At 36.3% G+C, this 24,663-nt stretch overlaps 1 protein-coding gene across 1 annotated transcript in view; it reads right to left on the minus strand.

The window, feature by feature from the left end:
• SKAP2 (src kinase associated phosphoprotein 2) overlaps window positions 1–24,663 on the minus strand; it is a 119,302-nt gene that overhangs the window by 32,306 nt on the left and 62,333 nt on the right. Inside the window, exons 5-9 of the mRNA XM_053957474.1 lie at window positions 17,808–17,885; window positions 17,006–17,089; window positions 8,292–8,416; window positions 7,321–7,384; window positions 6,824–6,922 (exon numbers count right to left, since the gene is read on the minus strand). Coding sequence (XP_053813449.1) covers window positions 6,824–6,922; window positions 7,321–7,384; window positions 8,292–8,416; window positions 17,006–17,089; window positions 17,808–17,885 — 450 coding nt within the window. The remainder of the gene's footprint in view (window positions 1–6,823; window positions 6,923–7,320; window positions 7,385–8,291; window positions 8,417–17,005; window positions 17,090–17,807; window positions 17,886–24,663) is intronic.

Here is a 24,663-nt window from a genome sequence, read left to right on the forward strand (position 1 = left end):
AACTCCTTTGATGTATTCTAACAGTTGACCACAACATCAGGAAAATCACTTCTATTTTCTCCACCTGTAAACTCTGAAATCTATGTAGCCTGAAATGATGAAGTTTCTCATGCAGTTCCAAGAGAGAACAAATAGCTATCTGTAATAGCACATACTTTCCATTTATTGTAGATACTGTAATTGACTGCTTTGAATCTCACAACTGACCAAATTTTCTGCAGCAGAGGTATATCACTGAATAAAATATAAATAAAGAACATTATTTTAAGAGTATGCATCAGTGGGAAAAACCAGTCTGAGTCTAAGCAATCAATAAACCTCTCACATGCAAATGAGACTAAATATGAATACTCCGTTATTGTTCCACTTTTACTGGCCTCCTCACTTTTGCAGACGTGTGTGTGATGAGGGAGCAGGGGTGAATTGCACCATGGACAGTAGGCTTTCTGACAGCTATGGGCCACCTGTTGTTCACAGACGGTCACTTTATATTCACTTTAAAAGAAATGCAGAAGAGCCTGTGAACCTTATTTTTCCTCACAAAGACCTGCCACTTCCCACTCAATGGACATCTCATTCTTTTCAGCTACACCAGATTCTCTTACCTCCTCTTCCATCACTGACACCCAACATCAATGGAAAGAAGGGCTCCCTCTTTAGATGTAGAATTACAGTAATTGAGGATAATGCCCAAGCTCTTGTTGCAGACAAAAGCTGAGGTCCAGGTATCAAGTTCCTAACCACCTTGTGGATGCAATGTCTTTAAATATTTGTCTGGGTTCATAACTCATTTCTCTGCGAGCATTTAGTACTAGCTGAAGGATAACTTCAAGGCATATATAAATCCCATAAGAGTATTTCCTCAAAACTCAGAGTGACAGAATTCCAACATGGCTCCATTTCATCAAAGCTGCTCGGATTCAACAATATCCAGTTAAAAGAGATTGTTTTCAATCATTTCCATGTCTGACACTTAGCAGATTCCAAATCCCAGTGATCAAGACAACAAAACAACACGTCTTGGACCTAAAAAATAAATTTCTTCCTTTATTACTCTCTACACTAAAATGTATTTCACATCTGCTTTTCACTGCTCTTGTATTACTTTAATCGCTTTTGAATTACAGCTGAGTAAGAACCGTGTAGCACCCCCTTGTCCTTATTCTGGTACTCTACCTATCAGCAAGATAGTATGTGCAAAAATACTCCATTTATACAATAATATAATGGCTAATCAAGTGAAAAATACTTCTTAAGAACTCTGAGATTCAATTTTTGGAAAAAAAAAGTGTAGAATCCGCACTGTTTTAAAAGGAAAAAAGTCCATTGCTGTGTTCTTGACTCTGAAAGGTGCTTTCATGGAAATTATTCAAAAAACTTTCAGAAATTACTTTGAAAACGTATCTTTAGTACTGTCCTCAAAAATGCTGATCTTACACACAACTTTTCAACTTCAATTAGTCCTGATCCTACTTATATTTTATACTTTGAAATAATTTGCTAATTAAAAGCACTTAGAATTCTGTCTGTGGAAAAAAAATATGATAGCACATCCACATTATATACAACTTCTGGACAAGAACTAAAGAATTCTGTAATTACTGAAGGCAAGCAATAAACACTGCGAGGAATTTGGACTATATGCCAAGATATATAATATAATGACTTAGCAGCAATGATCACAGGTAACATCTCAGACTCCATAATCACCCATGTCTCTGCTGACTTAAACCTGGTCCTCTGGTTTGCAAGGACCAATTAACAGTTTCTTTCTTTAAGCCTACTGGTTTTAGGAACTGATTTTACAGCTGTAATGCACACCTGGGACTGCTTGGCACCAAATGCTGCGTTCTGGCCCACATACCCTGACTGTGCTATAAGAAGCAAAGGTGTCCTAAAAAGAATTTTCATTAACACAGTGCTGTGAAATCTTTACTTCTAGCATCAAGAAGTCAATATATATGGCATTATATCTTGAGAAAACAAATATATGCCATGAGTGTTCATGACTGACAGATGAAACTTACACTCAAACTCCACTACATAATCATTACTTCTTTCTTTCCAAGAAGAGGTAAATCAGAGAACATGTTCTTTACCCTCCCTCACCCTCGTGCTCATCAAAAGAGTACCACATCGTAAAAGAAGTTGATTCTTCAAGACTGTAGCAGTCCAGCAAGAAGAAAGGATGAAGATGGTATTGTTATGCTGCCTAACTGCAGCAGTATACTGTAAGAAAAAAACAAATCATGAAAGCTGCTTAAAGAGACAACCATAAGAAAGAAACAGGATATTCATTCTCTACCTTCATATTCAATGTCAGAAATGTTCTGAAACAACATCATTATAATTTTTTAACTATTCAAAATGCTTTGTTTAAAATAAGTAAACAAATTGAAGTGTTTCTTTGCACAGCACACTTCTCACTGCATGAAAGTTAAGACATTTCTTACCTTTCCCTGAGTTTTGCCTCATTTACAGAGTTTCCCTACCTAAGCTTCCAACTACGCTGCAAAACAGAATTATTTCCCAGAAACCTGGGTTTGACCAAACAGTTTGGCAGAGGATTAATAACAGGAATCAAAAGACAAACACCAGGTTTCCATTGCCATCATCCTGTGCCCAATTAGAGACTGAATCAATCCTCGAATTTAATTTACTGAAAATTAAGAACTGATGTAAGTTGTATTAGCTGGAGATCACCACAGCACTGAGTTTCACCATCTTTTCTTCTTTTTCACCTGAAAGTTCTCTGTGTTATAGACAGGCTAAGAAGAGATGACATAAAGCCCCAATGCCAGTCTTGTTTCACATTACATTGCTTCAGGATTTCCAACCTTATTTGTTCTGTAAGGACTCTGTAAGGGAGTTTTACCTCCATGCAGCAAATAGGCACCACCAAAATAAGAATCAAAACTTATCTTTAGAAACATTTTAATGGAAATTATACTGAATACCATGGAAAGTACTGCTATAATGAAAGTTTGTGAGGAGAAAGAGAACAAAAGAAAAAAGCCAACACAAAATTGGAAATTAAGATGTTAGCTTAGATTAACACCTCTTTTTTCCTACTGGGCCAGAATGTGGTAGACGGCACACAAACTAAAGCTGAGTTTGAAGACAGGATTAAGAGGGCAGGCAGTAGTTGGCATTGCTGTTTTGGGTATGTGCTTCACACAGATGTGAAACCACAGAAGACAATACTGAAGGACCTTAAAACTATGTCACTGAAACCTCAAGTTAATAAAAAAATTCTGTCTTCAAGGGCTGTAACAGACGGGAACAACTTTAAAGCTGGCACATGTTCTGTTTTATGACAATGACAACTCCATTGTTTAAAATACCACAAAGCTAGAAACTCTATGCATCAACTTAGCTCCACCCAGGACACAGAATTATTTATTACTACAGTTTCAGAAGCTATGTTACAGCTTGTAACATTCAGCTGTGGACTGCAAAATTATATATAGTGACTAAGGTAGAAAATAAATAGCTAATTAAGAAAAATGGTCCTTTACTAACAAGTTTTTTCATTTTGCTTAGCCAAGTTTTCCTCCATGATTTTATTAAAAACCAAAAAGACTAAAGCCTAGTTTGCTGAAGACAGTGTAAAGATTTCTTTTCCTGAAGAATCTTCCAAGGGAAGTTTTACAAGTTGGGAATTCTTTGAAAGTTATGATTTTTTTTTTACTTTACCTGAATAACCACAGTAAAACACTGACTAATACTGAGAACCATGAAAATTATCCTTTTATGGTAAATATGAATTTGTATGGGTTATTAAAGAAGAAAGTGATTTAACAGATCAAAAGATTAAATTTCCTACATCTCTTTTTACCCCTCCCAACTATCAACCTGCCAGCAGACAGTACATAGTGTATACCACTGAAATCTATGCTTTAGGCTAATAGTCTCTTGGCATTCTGGACACTGGTTTGAACCTATCCAGCTTCTGCCTGGAAAATTCATCTACACTGTCTCCTGCCACAAGCAGGAAAAAAAAGGAGGAAAAAAAATAGCTAAGCAATGAGATAGCTAGAGAATACGGTGTCAGTCTTGATTACTGTCACAGTTCTCAAAATTTCCCAATTTTCAAAACCATGCAAAACTTTCAATATGCTTTGTTTAATCCAAAAACTCTTTCTTCAAATAGCAAACCAAATATTATCAATTGAACTGGCTTCATTTCCTTCTGAAATGCTGGCGTAAAAACCACTGGAAAACCACAGAAATGCAAAATTTTACTTACTTGAGAAAATGCAAATTATAACCAAATAAATGATAACACAATACAATGAGCTGTGCACCTGAAATTCAATATTTATAAAGCTAGTGGATCTGTGAAAACAGAGGATTAGACTCCTATAACACAAATATGCTTTGAGGAGAAAAAGAAAGTGGAGATTAATTTCTTGTCCCTCTTCACAAGGATCTAGCATGTTTGCCTTCTGCATTCCAGAGCTTAGCATAGCTTTGCAGCTGTACAAATAATTTTTTTCTGTTCTCTTAACAGGCGTTCCAGATTTCTTATTTGTTCTATATTATTATGCCAGGTAACAGCAGGGATAATGATGCTCCACCCTTTGACCATGAAAGGAAGAAAGCGTAATTCACTTACCTGGGAAAACAGAAAGGACAGCCAACTGTAATTAAATGCAACCAATCAGGTCTAATTAAAGGAGACAAACCAAACTGGAGTGCACTCTTTTACCATCAAGTTTAGATGAACAGCTACACAAGAAACAAATAAGGCCTACTCCTGTGAGGTTTGTCAACCAGCATTTCATCTAACACGTTTCAATATGATATGGATTAAGAAGAAAAGGACTGCTCTAAGGCCTCAGAGCCACAAGTTTGTAATTCCATTTAAGCATATGATTGTTAAACCACATTTATGGAAGATAAAAGGACTAAATAATCACCTAAAATCTGTTGCAAACTTATGCTTTATTTTTACTTAATTATGTCAGCACATTGGAGTCAAAACTAAAAGCTCCACTGTAAAAGGTAAAATGGTCTTTCCCGAGAAGTTCACAATTCAAATAGATGAGATGGAAAAAGCACGAGATAAAGGAAGATAATCTCTACTTGATAACATGAAAATTAAGCACACTCCAAGATCACAGGGAAATAAATTGATTTAACTAAAAACTGAAACTAAATATCTTGAACTACTTCTTCTTTGTGATGTTGTTACATTTCAGGTTTATTAGCCACATTAGGAGATAACAGCTGAAAAAAAGGTCAGAAAACTGTCATGAAAAAATGAGAAAACTGTCATAAAAATGGGATGTAAGTGAAAATACTCTAAATTCCTACAGAATCACACCAAGGCAGCAATTCACAGAAGACAGAGCTCAAAGCAAAGAACTCAAAGTCTGTATTAACCAATGCCCTTCTCCCAGTATTTTATGTATTACTGCTCCAGATCTACTTACTATCTGACATTCAAATGAACAGGTAAGGTAACTGAAGCTCAGAAAAAGAGTAATTTATCCCAGGATATATGTAGACCTTCTTTAACAAAAGCATAAGCAAGCATACAAAACCACTTTCTGTAAGAACCTCAGCATCCAAAAAGCACTGTAATACGGTTTGGATGTATATTGTAGCTATACGATTAAGCCCAGTAATGTAGTTTTTATACTCACTGCAGAGAGTTTTTCAGCATGCATGACACCCTGCATGCCATTTCAGCAGAATATGCATTCTGTGTTGAAGTAATCTAGGTACAATTCAAAGATATGGAACAACCAAAAAGACAGCTCCTAAAGATATATCATTTTATATCTTATACTTTTATGATATTCATTTTCACTAGACACTTGGTTTTTTTCACCCTTTATTCACTGAAATGACCTTAAATTGAAAATCAAGACAAAGTGTAAAATGTTCTTTTTATCCAGTGGTCAGGAAATTTTACCTAATAGATGCAGAAAGTTAGCCAGCATCACATGAAACAACAAATTTTATCCTCTCAGATTATTGCTGATAATTGCACTGCTCCAAACAGCAGGGGGTATTTCATACAAAGTGATTATTAATTGTCATATCACTTCAAAGTATCACTTGCTAACTAATGATAACTGGAAAACTGATTTTTTTCACAACTTCCTAAAATTTAATAAAGATTTAATAAAGCAACCTTTCTCCTAGTACTTGAATGTCTATAACCAAGAACTTTTGCCAAGCTCTTTTTGTTTTGTTTTACCATCTGACAGATACAGTTGAACATTTAGAGCCATAATCATTCAACCACATTGGAAAGTCCACAGTAAAAAGTTCTGTATCATCATAGCCATGCTGGAAAACATGAAACAGAACAGTGTCAACACTCATGTTGCTTTCTTTACAGCTCTTTTCCAGAGTCTTTTCAAACAAACATATTGCTTTCTTGCAGGATTGTAACACCATGTATTAGGCAGAAGCTGGTAACATTTGGAACAACAGAGAACTTCTGCTTAATACAAGTGCCAAAATGAATGAAGAAAAAAAATAATGGGCATATTGCTGGAAAAAGCTGTAAGGCTTTTCATTTTTTTAATTTAAAAAAATTGCATACCAGAAAATGTTAATGAGCTGAAGGTCTCGAGTTCACTTTTACACATTCTGTGCTATTTTGATGCCCCTGTTAAAGAAAACTGTTCTCACTCAGAACTGAAGACATTCTTTTTTCACTGTCACAGCAAAATCTGAAATCTAAAAGTATCTTGTTCATCATGCTACTTTACTCACTTCCTTTAAGCCACTGAGAGTTATCAAACTAGAAGTAGAGAAGACAAAATGATCGCAAGTCACACAGTTAGAAAGAATGCAACAATACCTTTAACTTCTTCATAAATGCTATCATCTATCGGTTCACTGTTCGCTTGTCCAACATCATCATATTCCTCTTCCTCAGGAATAGTGTTAGAGCCTGTATCTAGGTAACAGTGGTTTAAAAAGTTAACATTTAGTGGAAAAGAATGCCTAAGCAGAAAATTACACAAAACGAAAACAATTCTTCCATGACCTGCTCCTTCCAGTACATTCTGCTTATTTTTTTACATCTGTTCAAGGAGTAAGAAAGAGTTTTTATGAAGGAGCTTGTATAAAGGAGAACTTTCAAGCTAAATAGTATTCTGGGAGAAAAGCAAAAATCTTGAAGAAAGAGAAAAGTCATATAAAAGCGGTAATACAATTGCAAACTAGGACTTGCTAATCAAAACTTGGACATGTGGGAATCCTACAGGTACTAACATGACAGGTAAGTAAATGGACAGAACTACCGTCAGTAAGCAGTATTGGCAATAAAGGCAATTGCTCTACTGGCTGGCTTACCTTGAATTACAAATTTGACTTGCTGTACCCATTCCTCTGCTTCTTTGGGAGTGGCAGCTGTAAACTATTAAATGCTTATTAATAATTACTAGCAGTAATGTCAAAAACACAACTACAATTTCATTAGCAATAAAAAAGAGGGAATGTAACAGTCCCGTCACTTCCTCCAGAAACCATTAGCAATTCTTTTCATGTCTTCTGGTACTTTTCTTGCAAGGATGCTTCTTATAATGTACAGCTAATTTTGACAAATTTACGTAATTGAAGGAGAGGATGATGGATTTGAAACTCTGATCAGCAGCTGGCAGCTGTGCAGAAAAAAGCTGCTTCTCTTCATCAATGTCAAAGCCAGAACTGATGAACAAAATTTGCCCTTGACAATTAGAAGACACCCATGAATTTCTTTAGACTGCTGGGTACAGTTTTCTTAAAAATGTTCTTGTCAGACTCCAACACACTACCTGACAGCTTAATTAACTGGCTTTCAACCGCAATCTCAGATATTTAAAACTTATTAAACTTACATTCCATATTGATGTCTGGCTGATAGATCTCTGAATTGCACAACTGATATGTGCCTTTTTGTAGGTTTTCCTTGAAAAGCCATGACCAATACAATATGTATTTAACACTGATACATATTTTAACTTTTTTTTTACTATTTAATTCATCAGAGAAATCACAGAGACTACACTATACAATAGATATTAAAATGCTAATATTGAAATGACCAAAAGATAAAGATGATAGATTTCCTCGCTCTTGACCAAAAAGATAATATTTGAATATGTACATACATACGTTTAATCAGATTTTTTTTCCTAATATATGAAAATACAATATATGCAAGCAAGGTTTTCCTTTTTTCAGTAAGATATCAGTGACAGTTGTTTCACTGAAATGTTAATTCAGTAACTGGAATTGTAACAGCTTTGTCAATTAAATTTCAAGTCAACATAAAAAAGTCCAACCTGATAAATGCGCTTATCTGGAGCAGAGATTTCAAAACAACAATCTTTCTTTGCATCCTTCCGAAGGCTATTATTCATTCTGATGGTGTAGCCCTCTAAGGCAAATTCACCTTTCTGTTGTTTGTCTGTTGGAGATAAAAAACAAAGTTAGAGCTTCATTTACAACAGTGAATGTAAGTGGCTCAGCAGGTTATCGTTTATTCAGATTTTGTTTTCTATTTCATGAATTTTGCAAAGAACATGGAGGTTTTTAGCAAAATGATTAAGTGATGCTTCTAGAGATAAAGCTTTATTTTCAGGGAAGATGTACCCAAAAGTACATTTTTCTGTAGGATGCCTAAGGAAGTCCACAGGGGGATGTTTGCAGATGGTGGTCTTATTTAGTAAGAAGTGCATGTTATGACACTTGTATCTAGGGAAAGCCAAGAACTGGAACTTGCAAGACACGCTTCCTATAAATCAGTGTCTCTTTCAGTCTCAGTAAACCAATGGGAAAACCTGTCTAGCTCAGAACTTGCTGTGCTCCCTCCGAAACTAACCACTTCACTCAAAAAATAAACTTCAAGCTTCTTTTTAAGCAATTGGAAAAGCTGCTTTTCACATTCTCCCACCCACTCCCAGATGTGCCTCCTTTCAACATGGCAAAAATACAGAATGAATTTTGTTGTAAATTCAGGTGTGTGCATCTGTGTTCATTCCAAAAGCATTTCTGTCAAAACAGCAAATGTTTCATTAGCTAATAAAAGTATGAGCCCTACCACAGTTTATTAGGTACAGCCATGTGGTTGTTTTAAAGACAATTCTACTTTTCAAAGGTTCTGGTTTATAAAAGTATCACTTACAACAGATCTGACTTTAAATACACTGCATGTTGTGCAAGCAGCACCTGTGCACTATTTTGAGCCCTTCAAACCAAATTCTACATCAGATTTTATGTGCTGTGGCATATTTTGGTGAATATTAAAAACAAACCAAAATGTAAAAGTAATTAAGTTTTGCAATTTCTGCAGATCACAGTGCAGCGTTCAAGTGAAGACTGGCATCGTATTTCACATTTTGCACAGGCAAAGAACAAAGTTCAGTTGCATATCAAAAAAATGCCATTTAGTGTGAGGTTTTTTTTTACACAGAAGGGAAAAGCATTAATTAACAATAAGCACCAGGCACAGCAGCAAAACTACTTTAAGTATTGCTGAATAGAACTTAGCTGCAAATTGAGCTTATGCTTGTCAACAAAAGGAGAAAACTTCTACAGTAGATAAAATAGGAAAACTATCATTTTCAATAAACTTTTGTCATATTTCTGGAAATTTAATAGGAAAGAAAATCTGTTTCCACTCCTGAGTGGGTAAAAATTGGCTAACAAAGCAATGTGAATATAAATGGACATAAAGGCAGTCAGTCACCAGTCAAATACTCTTTCTAGTAATCTTATATGCACATAGACACATTCTCTGTCCTTCCACCTTTTTATGAACTCTCACCTAGGGCAAGCAAATACCCAATAACACAGTCATAGGAGAAAATCTGGGGCACCATTCTATTTTCATTTCCAGTCCCTTCCCCCACAGTAAGTTTTATTCTGTCTTAAATAAGTACTAATAGTACTAGTATTTTATATTTTATCAATCCTCCACCTCTATTTCAAACAGCACACACATGCAAAATTCATGAAATCACACCAAGGTAGATATTAGAAATAATAACTTGCAATAGGTTAACTAGGTTCCTTTTAATGAAATTCATTTCTGCCTAGGACTGTTATTGTTCCCTCCCTTGTGACCTCAGGGAGAAGATGAAGTGAAACACATTAATTTCTCAGTCTCCCATGCTGGAGGTTTATCAAAACCCTAGAAGATAGGAGCATGCAGGCAGAATAAACAAATATCGGGTTCAAAAGGTAAAAACATTTTGTCAAGATAAAAATGAGGTAAGTATTCAAATTTACTCTCTTGGATTATTTCTGAGACTGCTTCTCTGTGACATGGATGATCCCTTTTATGGTAATACACTTTTATAGAGCTAATCTCGAATGATCTTTGCACTGGTACTCGTTCTTTCAAAGAGCATTGCAGTTAAACCACAAAGATGCTGTACTTTGGAAGGGAATGGTGCATGACATCCATATCCCATTTGATTGTTTTTCTGTTTATACTGTTTTTGCCATATCTCTCTGAACACACTATTTCAGTGCTAATGAAAATTACCCGTATACACCACCAAATATATATATATATCCATCCTTTGCTATTACAGTCTTTCAATGACCTTTATAGCAACAGACTAGACTTAGCATTGCTGCTTTTACTTCCAATTGTCATTAAGCAGTAACCTCTGAATAAAGTCCAGTGTGGTGCAAATGAGGAAATTCTAAGACAATGAGATACTTCACAGCCCTGACTCAAAACCTGTTAAAGTTGAAAGACTCAGTATGAATTCACACTCCCTGTAGCAGCAAGCCAGAGATAAGACCCAGTAAGTCCTGAGAAATGGCTCCAGAAATACAGCATGGCAGAACACAGGTCAGCTATAGCTCAGCTGCCTGCTCTGATGGTGACAAACAAAGGAGATCTACAAATGCCATTTGCTCTTGCAGAATACATCTTTCAGTTAGGACTGGGGACCAACTGAAAAGGATCAGACCATCACCTGATCACTACGGAGCAAACCATGACCCACAGTAGCTGCTTGGCCAAGTAGAGTAGTCAGGTGCAGGCTTGAAGGCAGAGCCATCCTGGGGTCATCAGACTCAACAATCACTTTGCTTCACTGCTTGGCACACGCTTGCAGCTAAATGGGTTTGGACAGACCTGGGCTTTTGGTTTCAAGATGCCCTTGAAGCTAGGGGCCACAGCGACTCCTGTGAACTTTCACATCACCAGTTAAATTGTTTACATCAGAAATATTTTCTGGAGATTGTGCTTTAAACAGTTTCTGATATTTAAAAGCTTTGAAGACTTAAAGATTTTACTTGCAGACTTAAAATTAGATACTCTTAGTTTTTATAGCGGGAGTCCACAGTAGCTTCAAGAAACACATTTACATTACATATATTTAACTTTCATTTGAACCCCCAAATCAGAGCCAGAGTTTTGCTTAGGCAGGAATTCAACAGCATATTTGGGAAGAACTAGGGAGATATATGCTGATGGAACACACTTCTCTGAAGAACGATAACATTTTTGCTGCCTGTTATTTTTTCAAGAAAAAATTGTCATTCCAATTCATCAACAGAAAGCCCTTAAGTTGTCCCAGAAAAACATAAAATAGAAATGCAAAAAGTGTGATATCAGTCTTGTAAAAATAAAAAAGACTGTGAACATCATCAAGCATAACTTGTTCCACAATGAAGCCAAATCTCATTTCAGCATAAGCTGTCCTTTGCTCTCATCTACTCAACCTCCTCTCTCCCCTGCTTCCCATGTCAGGCACAGAACCGAAAAATAAATCTGATTCTGTGTAGATCATTTTGCAACAGGAATTTAAAATCATAAAAAAGTATAGCAGAAGGGAGAGTCAGGCACTAAGTATTGAAAAAAAAAAAAAATCCCAAAGCTAGTACACAGAAATTTAAAATAAATATGGGGGGTTAAATTCAACATAGAGAAAATTCAGATCTGAATAAAATTTGAAAGCCTTTAAACATTTATCTCACATATAAGTTTCATTCATGCTAAAAACAGTTAAGTGTTGTTAACAGGAACAGGGCCAATATTATATTGGGTAAAGAGAGTCTCAAGGGAAGCAGAGAAAAAGCATTTTGAAGTAACCTTGCGCAACTAAGTCCATGGGAACATTTAAAATAAAGAAGGGTAAACCTTCAATGAGATCTTGAAATTACTGGGTTGTAAATTTGAGGCCTAAGGCAATGTGCTCATATTATTAGCACATGTAAAAAGAATTAGTGCATTCTGAAGAACAGAGAGGACTGGGATAGTAGAAAGGAAAGAACTTACAAAGACATAAGGAACACAGGCAAACAGAAAGATTTCAGAGAGTGATAAAGTATTTATAGATACTATTAGAATCTATAATTTAACCCTCTCCGTCTTGAAATTAGGAGCCTGTAAGATTTTACAGTTTACATGGCTTCATGCTAAATGTAGTTTCACATACTTTTCCATGTGCAGGATGTTTGCTATCAAAAAATAGCTCAGTGTAAGTATCTCCAAAATGGTAACTCCTTTTCCAGCTTTTGGACAAATGCATGCACAGAAGTTCTTCCCTTTAAGACAGCAGATCTGAAATGTAAGCATTTTTTTTTTCTTCTTCTTCTTTCCTTTAATCTAGTCCTCTGAGAAACTGAAATTGTAAAATAATTAAGAAATGGAGGAAGTGATTTAGGGCACTGAATTGTTTATATCCTGTTTGTTCATACCCAGTAGTTATTCCTTAAATATTGCATTATTAACAACAAGTGTGAGTCTTGAGGTCTGAATTTAACAGTCTCACAGCAGAAGACCCAGTATACATGAGGTATATGCCTTTGATTGCCATCACCCTGCTACAACAAAGTCCTGTTGAGCATGCACAATTCCCTTTTCTGCCCAAACAGAAGTAGTTCACCACTGGCCTGGTCATCACTAGCTTATTATTCAGAGAAATCCAAAACTATCATGTCCATGTTAAAACTAAAGAAATTGAAAAAAAAAAAAAATAAACTTGGACTTTTTGAAAAGCCTCTGAATTATACCCCTCTTTAACATCATATTACTGGCAGGCAGGCAGATACCATTTTCAAGTTATAAAAATGAAAATAAATTTTAAGTGCCCATTAGCAGAGGAAAAATTACCATAATGTTATCAATTACTGTCTTGCTAAACATTTAGCTGATCTCTCCAGTTTGCTGAGACAGAAGGGCATATAACATTGTGGCCTAGTGAGAAAGAAGTAATGAAGCCATTAATTCAATCATTTATAAAGCAACAAATTAACTTTCCTTATTCACAGGCACTTTGAGGTCTGAAAGGTTATCCATACCATCTTGGTGTCTGAGGACACAGGAACAGCCAGAGATCATATAGAAAAATGATAGGGAACCAGGGTACTCAATTCAGGGTGCAACTGCATGGAAGAAAAGAAAGGACTATAAAAGATTTATGGAAAGAAAGACTATGAAAAGGAGCACCAGGCAAGCTTCTCAAAATCCCACCCAGCTCTGACATTTGAACACATTCCTCTGCAATGTTGTGGGCCACATGCTGGCAACTGATACCACTGCACAGGCATAAATACACACGTGCTTCCCACAGTACTGATTTCTGACATGTGATTAGCTCAAACCTTTAAGCCTTGTTTCTCCATCTACTCCATTTATCAGTGATCAAGAGAAAAAAAATGCAGGTGATTCACTTAGACCCATCTATATCTTGCTGGGGTAAATTACATTGTTTCACTACCCAATGCTATACGAAATGGAGAAGAAAACAGGGAAACAAGACATACACTGGCATCACAACTGTTGAAGAGATGCTTGGAGTTGTTTAGGTGAACACACACACAAAAACATAGCCATTTACTGTATTTCACAGGCTTTATCTTGGACTAGGCCTCACTTTTTCCTCATTCACCTTAGAGTAAATGATTCTGAAACTCTTCCGTACATGTTTATAAGCTTTATACACTTCCACACTTCTTGCTTTCCCAATGCAAAAAGGAGAGAAGTTTAGTTAGAAGAACTAAAACTGTTTTGGAAACAACAAATCTGTACAAAAGGCATCCTATAGCCTCATATTAACCACTCATTACATTTCCACTGATACTCAAGCATGAAAATCAAACTCTGGTCAACAAAAGACACATCACTGCAGATACAAAATAGCTTTCACAGTTTATTCACCTATGGTCTGGTTTTAAAAACAGACACAATTCAAAGCAAGCCAAGGTGGATGCAGAAATCCCTGCTGCGTCTCAGCATTACATCCCCCAACACAGAGGCACTAGCAGCCTGTCACCCATTCAAAGCAACGCAGGCAGCAGGACTAAGTACGTGTGGAATCCTCACCACTTTGAAACTAGGTTCACAGTTTGCACAAAAACACCAGATACACACTTTAGTGATGTTCTACAGAGGGTAAGAACACACTCTGAATTTCCACATGGTCCAAGTTATCTGGTACAGCATCAAGAGTAAAAGAAGGAGGCCTCCAGCAAAACAGCGTACTACAGCAGGTACCACTGCTGGCCACAACAGCAGGAGTTGAAAATAGTTGCAGTGAGTAAATGCCAGAGCTGCTCAGGATTGCCTCATCACACACCTCATCCATGCTGACACTCTGCAGCTGAATAGCGTGATGAGCTGCAGCACGTACCCTCACAACCATTTGGGTGACAGCTCACTTTTAACAGCATACTAGCCTGCCATGGCTGGTGTCCAGTTTCTGCACAATGACAGTGAGTTGCTTCTGCACTGCAACAGGCACTTTTATATACAATGGCATCACAGGCCTGAAGACAGTACCTCTGACCAGTCTAGAAAAAACTTTTTTTATTCAATGTTTAACTAGTTTTTCTGCACTACAAGCAGCAATCCAATGGAAGTAGGGCAGAGCTTCGTGCATATGATTTACTTCCTCCACGAATTACTGTTTGGAGTCCAACCATGCCATGCTCTCTACAACTATGTGAAAGGAGGTTGCAATGAGGTGGCGGTGAGTCTCTTCTTCCAAGTAACAAGTGATAGTACAAGAAGAAATAGCCTCAAGTTGCACCAGAGAAGGTTTAGATTGGGTATTAGGCAATTTTTTTTTTTTTTTTTCACTGAAAGTGTTGTCATGTATTGGAACAGGCTGTGCAGGGAACTGGTGGAACCACCATCCCTGCAGGTATTTACTACACATGTAAATGTGGCACTTAGGACAGGGTTTAGTGGTGGGCCTGGCAGTGCTGCATTAATGGTTGGACTCAATGATCTTAGAGGTCTTTTCCCACTTAAATGATTCTGTGATTCAATACAGTTCCAGTGGACCATGTGCCCCTCCCACATCATTAGGTTATGGCTACGAGGACCTTCCCCAAACAATCTGCAGCCTACAAAAGCTCTAAATGCATTAGCCAAAAAAAACCCTCTCTATAAATTCATAAATGAAAGAGATCCCACAAAATATCACAGTCAATTCCTAACATGACACCAACCTTCTGAGTTCTAGGGAACGTATTTCCATGCATCTTAACTTTCAATACAGGTATTAAAAATTGCAACACAGACTTGATAATCAGGTTTTTGCAAAAGAAGGAAAAAAAAAAAAAAAAGGGACAAAGACCAGGTGGGCAACATGCCTGCCTTAATACAAAGACCATATGCTAGAAAGCATAAATAATCATTAGCACAGCCAAAAGGAAAAGAATGTCTAAAAAAAAAAAATCAAGCCATTTTTTTTCTAAAAAAAAAGCAGACAAAAATACAAAGATTTTATAATCAAGAATAATCTTTATGAACTAGCAATGTATTCAGAAAAAAATTGTGATTGTTAAAGTACTAGCCAATGTATAACTATATATATATAAGTAAACAGCACATGATCATTCAGAGAAAGAAATCAATCAGTACTGACAAATCCAAATCAGTATCATGATACATCTCCTCAAAATTTTTAAACAAAGATTTTTCATGTTTGTGAAGCCTGATCAACCTGTAAATCCCAATAAAAGAGTATAGAAGAAAAAGCAACATTTAGCAGATATGCTAGCAAACCTGAAAAGAGGACATGATGGGAAACTAGCAAAATGAAATCTGGACTTACAATAAGACTCTTTATTTCTTGTGTTTTTAAAGAGAGGACAAGCTTAAATGTGTCGGTGTACCAAGGAATGAAACAAACTGGAGAAAATTATATTAGTCTTTGAATAAAAAAAGCTGACATAATAACTACCTGCAGTAATCTTAAAAATAAAAAGACAAACAAAAAGAAGAAAAAAAAAAACTTCAATGGAAAGTTTGCCTTGGAATTTTTTTGGGGGTGGGGGTGTTGAAGGGAGAAGACATTATTTTACTTTAAAATTTACTCAGATATAATTATGTATCATTTTGTTTACCCTTAAACATCAAATGCACATGGCACAGAATTTAAATATGTTTAAAATTTACTGTCTGTTTCAAAAATTCAAAGTAATATTACAACATTTATGTCAGATTCTTTCCACACTGGCCATTTAAATTTAAAAGTCACCTTCAGAAGTTTGCTTTAGTTTCCATTGCTGACTTCAGTTAAATACATTACTTAATTTCTAGCTTTTCCAGAGCATAAACTATAAAAAGAAACAAAGAACTCCACTATGCAGCTTTTGGATTAATATTTTCCTGGATAGAACCATCTCTAAGGAACTTGGAAGGTATAATTCCTAGAGGATGTTTTCAACTTAACATCCTATTTGGAGAGAAAGAACATTTTTTATCTAGCAAAACAGTTGAGTAGCAGCATACTATCAAACTGAACAGCCAGCTGTTATTAGCAAACAAAGTAGCTTTAAAAGAAACTTAATTATTTTTTTCCTCAGTTTCCCTGCTTTAGAAAACACTGACAGGTTCTGACGAATATTTACATTTTAAAAATTCACAGCACTATCCAAGAATTGTTTCAAAGAAAAGAACTTTTCTTAAAAATTTCATTCCATTTCTTAAAATTACCTTTGATTCACAGTTTCCAACTCCAATAAATCTTTCATATAATTTTGTGCATCAAAACATCATTGCTTTAATAATTGTTATAAGTACCTTTGTCGCTTCCATAGTAATAGAAGACAGTCTTGCTGATAGCACACCAACGTTTCTGCCATTCAAAGCCAAGAAAACTGTGGTCTGAAATTAATACAACATGTGTTATATCAGTTTATGCCATTATTGAACAAAAATGTGTTACTTCTTTTCAAGGGTGAGGTAAGAGGGAGGAGGAGCTAGGAAAAGACACGAAGGAAAGGAAACTAATGAAATGCATGGCACTGAGAAGAAAATTAGAAATAAAAATTGGTGGTAAGAAAACAAATAAGAATTTGAAATCACATAAAGAGGGAAGTCATGTGTAACATTAAATATAAGGAAATAATGAACAACTTCCTAAATATTTCCTTGAGTTATCGCAGCATTAAGTGGGTATTAAAGTGACAATATAAGATTTATTGAATCAAGGTAAATATTGACTGAACCAAAGCTGAGATCAATATTTGCCCTCTTGAAGGAAAATAAATCTTGATGCTCACTGAAACATGAAGTCAACATATGCTACTTGTACATACGTTCTGAATGTTTTCTTCAAAAATATCTGGAAGTCTCTGAATTACGGCTGACTGGACTTTCACAGCATGATTTTGTTAGTAAATAAACAGGATTTTCTTTCAATACTACTATAGAAGCAATTATGTGCTGTGCTTCTTTTGCATAATAATGCTTCAATGTTTCAGCTCCTTCTAATTTTATCACTCCTATATAAAGTTGTTCACGTGTGTAACATCAAATACAGACATACAGACTTTCCAGACATTAAATATGCACTATCTTTCACAAAAATAGCTAGACTTACCTTTTCTACGTTTTTCCAGGTATCCAGCCTTCAGAACAAACTGAAGATCCTGAGCTGCAACAGGAGGAAACTGATTCCCTGAAAGAAAAACAAATTCTGTAAAGCACTGGTTTTCAAGACAACTGCTATAGGAGCATTAATAAAATTATGGATTTTACACTCTCAATATGCAAGAGCTACTGAAAAAAAAATCTACTATTATGCTAGATTATTTTAAGAAACTGAAACATCTACCTATCAATCTCAGAGCTGTTGCTGCTGTCCTCACCACTTGAGTAAGGAAAAATATAGCTGCATAACAGGCCTTTCAAGTCTCAGAACGAAAAGTATGTAATCAAACAAAATACAGCAACTGTTTCAAACAGAGTCTGTAAAGCAAGTTGGGTAATGAAAGCACTACGTTTTCAAACATTCAAATTGGAGAATCGCAATCAAGAATCTCAATTGAACACAAACAAATCAGAAATGTGGTTTTTGATACCAGCTTCACACCAAAATACCTTGAAATAGCATACAAGGTGAAGACTCTCTATTTCACATCTTCAAAAAAAGAAACCAGATGAAGAGACAATAAAAGGTTCTGCCTGTTGCTGACAGATTTTGCCCAATTTGCAATATATGACACAAAACTACTGCCTATAGGATCTGTAAGGTGATAATGGATAAACCAAAGACATTGTACAGAGGTTTACAAAACTGTTGACCTACCGACACTAATTTTAGACACCTTGTACAATATGTCTGCATCTGCAAAATGGTGAGTATAGCTCACTGCATTTTTTCCTTTTTCTCAACTGCTAATTCATAGAAGTGTAAGACTGATCAGTCAACCCTGCCTCATCTTAGTATACAACTTTAAATGTTAAAAATTGTCTTCCATCTTTCAACCTTTTCCTCCTAAAACAACAGAACAATGATTTAAACAGAACTCCTAGTATTAAGAACAAGAATATGTTACACGCATACAATATTTAATAATAATATAAATATCATACTGCTTACCCCAAGCAAAAATGCAGAACAAAAGATACTCCTGTGCTGCTGGGTTTTTTAAGTGCATGTAAGCAACACAGTGAAGTTCCTACTACTTATTATCATCAAATATTCATAAGAGTCGCTGTAGGTAGGTGGCAAGTTTACAAGGCAGCCATTATTCATCAGAATATATGTCATCTCATTATGTTCTATCAATATCAACATAGAAAAAAAGGACTGATATTAGCAGACAAATTCTGTGCTAAAAATACCATTTTAAATTATGTAGTTTGGGCGAAAGATCAATGCTCTGACCTTGAACCAAGCACCGTCTCTGAAAGATGATGTCAATTTCCTGGGTTTTTAGGTTGTTCCTTAAAATAGATTTTTTTTTTTTATTCAGTGTTCACAAATGAGTTGTTTTATGGTAGTCTTATTTAAATACAGTTATGACAGGAAAAGGACAAGAAAGATATAGGAACATGCAGAAAATGCTGATTTTTAAAGCATGAAAATACTTAAAATGAGAAGATATTCTTTAAATAATACAAACAGCTCTTTAGATTGCAAAATATTTTGTTTGACACCAAAAGACACTAGATAAAATTTTACTTACATTGATATTTCCACTTCATTTTTAATTAATATTACTTTTTAAAGATTAGGAGTATACTAATTTCTATTTTAGCTTCTATGGATTTCTGACTATTGTGTTAAAAATACAAAAGCAGAATCAACATGCATTTTAAAGTGATACAGCTGTCCTCCCTTTGCTTGGTAATTTGCAATCATAGCCCAACATTAAATGGGAATTAAACACAAAGGCTCTTGATGGCTGGTATGTGGTATGTTTAACAGTTACTTTAAAAGGTGATGTAATTATGGTATTATGAGTGGGGGAGGTGAAGAGTTTTTACAAATATTTTGTACAAATATTTTTACAAATATGGATCATGTGCTGCTTTATATTGGTCATTGGGAGGCATCAGTGTGCAACACTCACAACTCTACCTCATCCAGTAGGGCTCATCTTAGAACAGCGCAACCCCACAGATGGGGAAGACATAAAACCTAAGTAAACAAACAAAAGAAGCTCACTCTTAAATTTTACAATTTAAGAATTTCAACCGCCATTTAGATCTAACTTTACCCAATATTGTTTGTATCAGTTTGGGTTTTGATGAGGAAACCTGGCCAGTGATCATTCAGTGAACAGTCAAATCAAATGGGACAACACAGTCCCAGAAAAGCACATAGTTTGGGGAGTCCCTATTGTTGTTATTCTGTCATCTGAACTGACTACTTCATAGAATCAAAATTCCCCTCTCAATTTTGCTACTTCTGCTGAGACAAGTCAGGCTAAATTTGGTGATGGAATTTTCTGTAACTACATTTATTTTGAACAGGGCACTGAAAGCTTTTCCTTGAAAAGGAAAAGAACATGCATGGAAAAAGAGTGTTTCACTGTCTGCTGCCGCTGCAGAAAGAAGTCCTACTCCCATCCTTAACCTGCAGAGAAGCCATTTCTTTTTCTATTCCTCAGAGCAACTGAGGCAGTAACTCCAAAAAACAAACTGCAGTTGGTCAGCCCCACTGCCACTCACAATCTGTAAGTAGCTGAAGCAGAAACAGATCATATGTATGCTATTATCCTTCTGTCAGAGAAGCCTGGGAACCAAAAAATATGACGGAACTTTAGTCAAAGGGCAGTAGAAACAGACCCAATTGTAATATCTCACAACACATACAGCTGTACAAGAAAGAAAAAGCATAAATCTGATTAAATTCCTTCTTTCATTGCCCTGTACCTTCAGAAGGAAGGGGAGGAAGAATAAGTAGTACGAAAAACATAAAGGAAAGAGAAAGAACCACCTCCTCCCAGATTTTCTTGAACCACAGGTGTTGTGCATATGTGGAAGGAAGAAGGCACAAACATGGATATACCATTGTCCCAGTACTACAACAAAAACAACAGGAGGAAGAAAGAGGAGAGAATCAGTCACATTTTCCTTACAGTTACTGCCGAGATTCTGCATGGGAAATTTCTAAGTTGTATTATCTATCTTTCTTCCATTTTTTTCATTTCTTTACCATCTTGTCCACATCTCAAACAGGATTTAGAGTGAACTGCAACTGCTAGATGTAGAAAACCCCAGCAGAAAGTATGGAATTTACGAAGTAAGTTGGTTTTTGCAGTTGTTTTCAATCAGAATATTGCTTCCCCATTCATTTGAAATGCATCAGCCTTGACATAAATCTCATTAAAAAGTATCACTAAAGCAGCATTATAGTATATTTACTATACTTTGTTACAGTAAAGCAGCATTTGCTTACATTACACCAGCAGCTGAGATCAGAGGTTCATTAGTTGACTGCAGCATGAGACTTTGACTAAGACAGCTCCGTCTATAAAGAATCTAAGGCAGAGGAATCCTGCCAAGAAAGAAGGCATTACTATGTATTTTAAGTAAAGAACTATAAATCAAATTAAGCCATATGCTTCAAATCACATACTCCTTTAGAGCTCAGAATTTCCCATGTTATACTCCCATGCACAGCCCAGGATGTCTTCTTGACAAGGAGAATTTTCTCCTTCCCTCATGGATGCAGGTGAAATGGCCTGAATTCCAGTTATCTGTAATTTCACTGGAGACTGTCTACTGTAAGAAATTAAATGTGGAGACGCAAGCAGCTTGCATTCTGGGGATGCAGATAGCACCTACTGGTACTACCTTTCTTGGGTGTCTCAACGCCTGTTCATGAGAAACTTATGTCAAGCCCACTACAAGATCAGAGCAAACTTCTCTCTCAAAATGAGACCACCAGAGATCACCATGCCTTCCTAGCACTGTATGGTCTGTTTCCAGATATGATTAAATGATTTGGAAATAAAGATGTTAAAATGATCATAGTCTTCCCTGGTTTCTCCTTTGGTACACTGTAGTTTTTTAAGCCAATTTTAAACACCCAAGAGAAAAGTGGCATTGTGAGTAATAAATGCTCTGTGGCTTGCAGCTGTGTGGGTTTATACATAGAGAAAGGCACAATGATTGCTTCTAATGATTGCTTCTGTTTACTCTTTCAGACCTAATTTCTGCTGTGTCATTGTCCTGACAGTGGTGGGCAAGCACAGAGTTGAGGATATAAAAAGGTCTCATTTCCATCCCAGAGTTTCTGCCTCACAAATAATGTCTTGAACCTTATTATTTTGATGTGAAGACCAGTTCAAAACTATCCAATATTTAGGGAGATGATAATCTTGCATACCCAATAGATGGTATAAAATAAGGGAGGTCCATCTGCTTAACCTTACAGGTTTTCCTTCATTCTTGACCACCCACTCACAAAAGAATCTCCTACAATAATTTCTCTTCCTAGCTCTTCCCTATTGGTGGGAATTACTCCAATGTACTCCAAAATAAAATCTGCAAGTTATGCTCCACATGCATATTTTCACACTGATGTGTACAAAAGCCATCAAAGACCAGATCAAAATATTTATGAGGCCTAAACCTTCATCTTAGAGAAAAGTAAATTATATGTATAATGCACTGGGCTCTTCCTCTTGGTTCTAGGCACTCTTGTGCCAAGTGAGCAGCTGGCAGTTATTATAACACTATTGCTGCCAGGCTGAAAATTCCTCCAGTGAAAAGAAAGTTAAATGCTCTCACTCAAGCATAAAGCCAGCTTTACCAGTCATGCTTTGACTTCAGAAAAACATTAATGTTATTAACATAGGTGTATTAATGTATAGGTTCCACTGCACAACTCCCACAAACACAGAATATCTTGTGATTCAGAAAGATCTCAAAACCACAGCTTATGACACGATTACAATTTTTTCAACTTGGTAATCAAACAGGCAAAAGCCTGAATGATTTAATTTTTCACCTTACTGCAACAGTGAATTTGGTCCATTACATAAAAACAAGTTTCATCACTGTCACTTCACAGCATGAAATTCAATCCTTGTGCCTGGAATTTTGATTTTTGGAGGACCTAAAGATGTAAAAATTTCATCCTGTATACAAAATAAATAAAACAAAACCAGACTGTATTATTCTGCACTGTTTACCAGCAGGATTTTTTTTTTTTTTACTTCTGCAATGTGGGCTAAGGGATACATAAAGCAAGAAATAAACAGAGGTCAATGCATTTTAAAGAGGTGCTTAGCATGCTTATGGGAAGTTAAATAGGCGAAGTGGAGATAAGTGTAATTCAGTAACAGCTAAGTGGTTGATTACAGTTTGCTTTCCTAGTAGAGGACCAGAGGTTTAACCATAATAATGGTAAAGTAATCTTGCTCAAATTCACTGTTCTTCATTCCTTGTAAAAGAAAACTAAGAGGAAAAAATATATTAGTTTGATTATATGGAGAAAACAGTGATCACTATTTCTTTATGCTCTTCTAACAAAAAGAAATACAATAATAATTAATAATACAATTATTAAAAATTATTTTTCCAGCTTCCTTTTCTTTGCACTGAATACCCTTAGTGTCATCTGAGAACTTACTCAGGGTGCACTTGATGCCTTCATCCAAATAATTGATAAAGATATTAGACAGAACTGGTCCCAGTACCAACACAACTGATGCAACTCTATTCACCACCACTCTCTGAGCCCAGCCAGCCAGTATTTTACCCAGTGAAGAGTTCACTGGTACAAGCTATAGGCTGCCAGTTCTGCTATAGGCTCCAAAATGTACAGGAGACAGCAACAAAGGCTTTACTGAAGTCTAAGGAGAAAACATCCACAGCCTTTCCTCATTCCCTAGGTGGGTACCTGGTCATAAAAGGAGATCAGGTTGGTCAAGCAGGACCTGCCTTTCCCAGATGCCTGCTGGCTGGGCCTGATCCCCTCGTTGTCCTGTGTGTGCAGCACAGTGGCGCTCAAGATGATCTGTTCCATAACTTTCCTCAGCACTGAGGTCAGGCTGACAGGCCTGTAGTCCTCTGGATCCTCCCTCCAGCCCTTCTTGTGAATGTGCGTCACAGTGACCAACCTTCAGTCACCTGGGACCTCCCCAGTGAGCCAGGACTGATAAAAAATGATGGAGTGACTAGGCGAGCTCTTCTGCCAGCTCTCTCAGTACCCCTGGATGAATTCATCTAGTCCCATAGACTTCTGAATGTCTAAGTGGCACAGCAAGTCACTAACTACTTCCTCCTGGATTTCAGAGGTCTCTTCTGCTCCCTGTCCCTGTCTACCAGCTCAGAGGGCTGGTTGCCCTGAGGATATTTGGTCTTTCTGTTGAAGACTGAGGCAAAGAAGGCATAAAGTACCTCAGTCTTTTCCTCATCCTTGATAACAACGTTCCCCCTCTGAACCTAATAAAAGATGGAGATTCTCCTTGGCCCTCTTCTTGTTGTTAACATATTTATAAAACCAGTTTTTATTATCTTTTACAGTAGTGAACAAATTAAGTTCTTCCCTTTCTAATTTTCTTTCTACATGACTTAAAAACATACTTGTACTCTTCCTGAGTTGTCTGCCTCTTCTTTCAAAAGCCATAATCTTTTTTTTCCCAGAGTTACAGCAAAAGCTCCCTGTTCAACCAGGCTGGTCTTCTTCCCCACCAGCTCATCTTTTGGTACAAAGGGACAGCCTGCTCCTACAGGAAATGCAGAAAATAAGTGGTTTTGTACTCTAGCACAGGGCTTTTATGCTATGTCTCAGGCTGCAATTCAAAATTGGCAGAGATAGTCTGAAAATATTTGTGCTAAAGTTGAGCAAAGAAAGAGTAATGCTTCTAGCAACACAATAAAGTAATTTTATCTTCTTTTCTTCCCTCCTACCCCCCTTCTCACACACTTCTTCCAAAGATCTTCATATCTCTTCATTTCATTTTGATCTGGAATTACAGCATTTACCCATTTTT

The sequence above is a fragment of the Vidua chalybeata genome, chromosome 1 (genome assembly GCF_026979565.1).
Source record: "Vidua chalybeata isolate OUT-0048 chromosome 1, bVidCha1 merged haplotype, whole genome shotgun sequence".
NCBI classification, from domain to species: domain Eukaryota; kingdom Metazoa; phylum Chordata; class Aves; order Passeriformes; family Viduidae; genus Vidua; species Vidua chalybeata.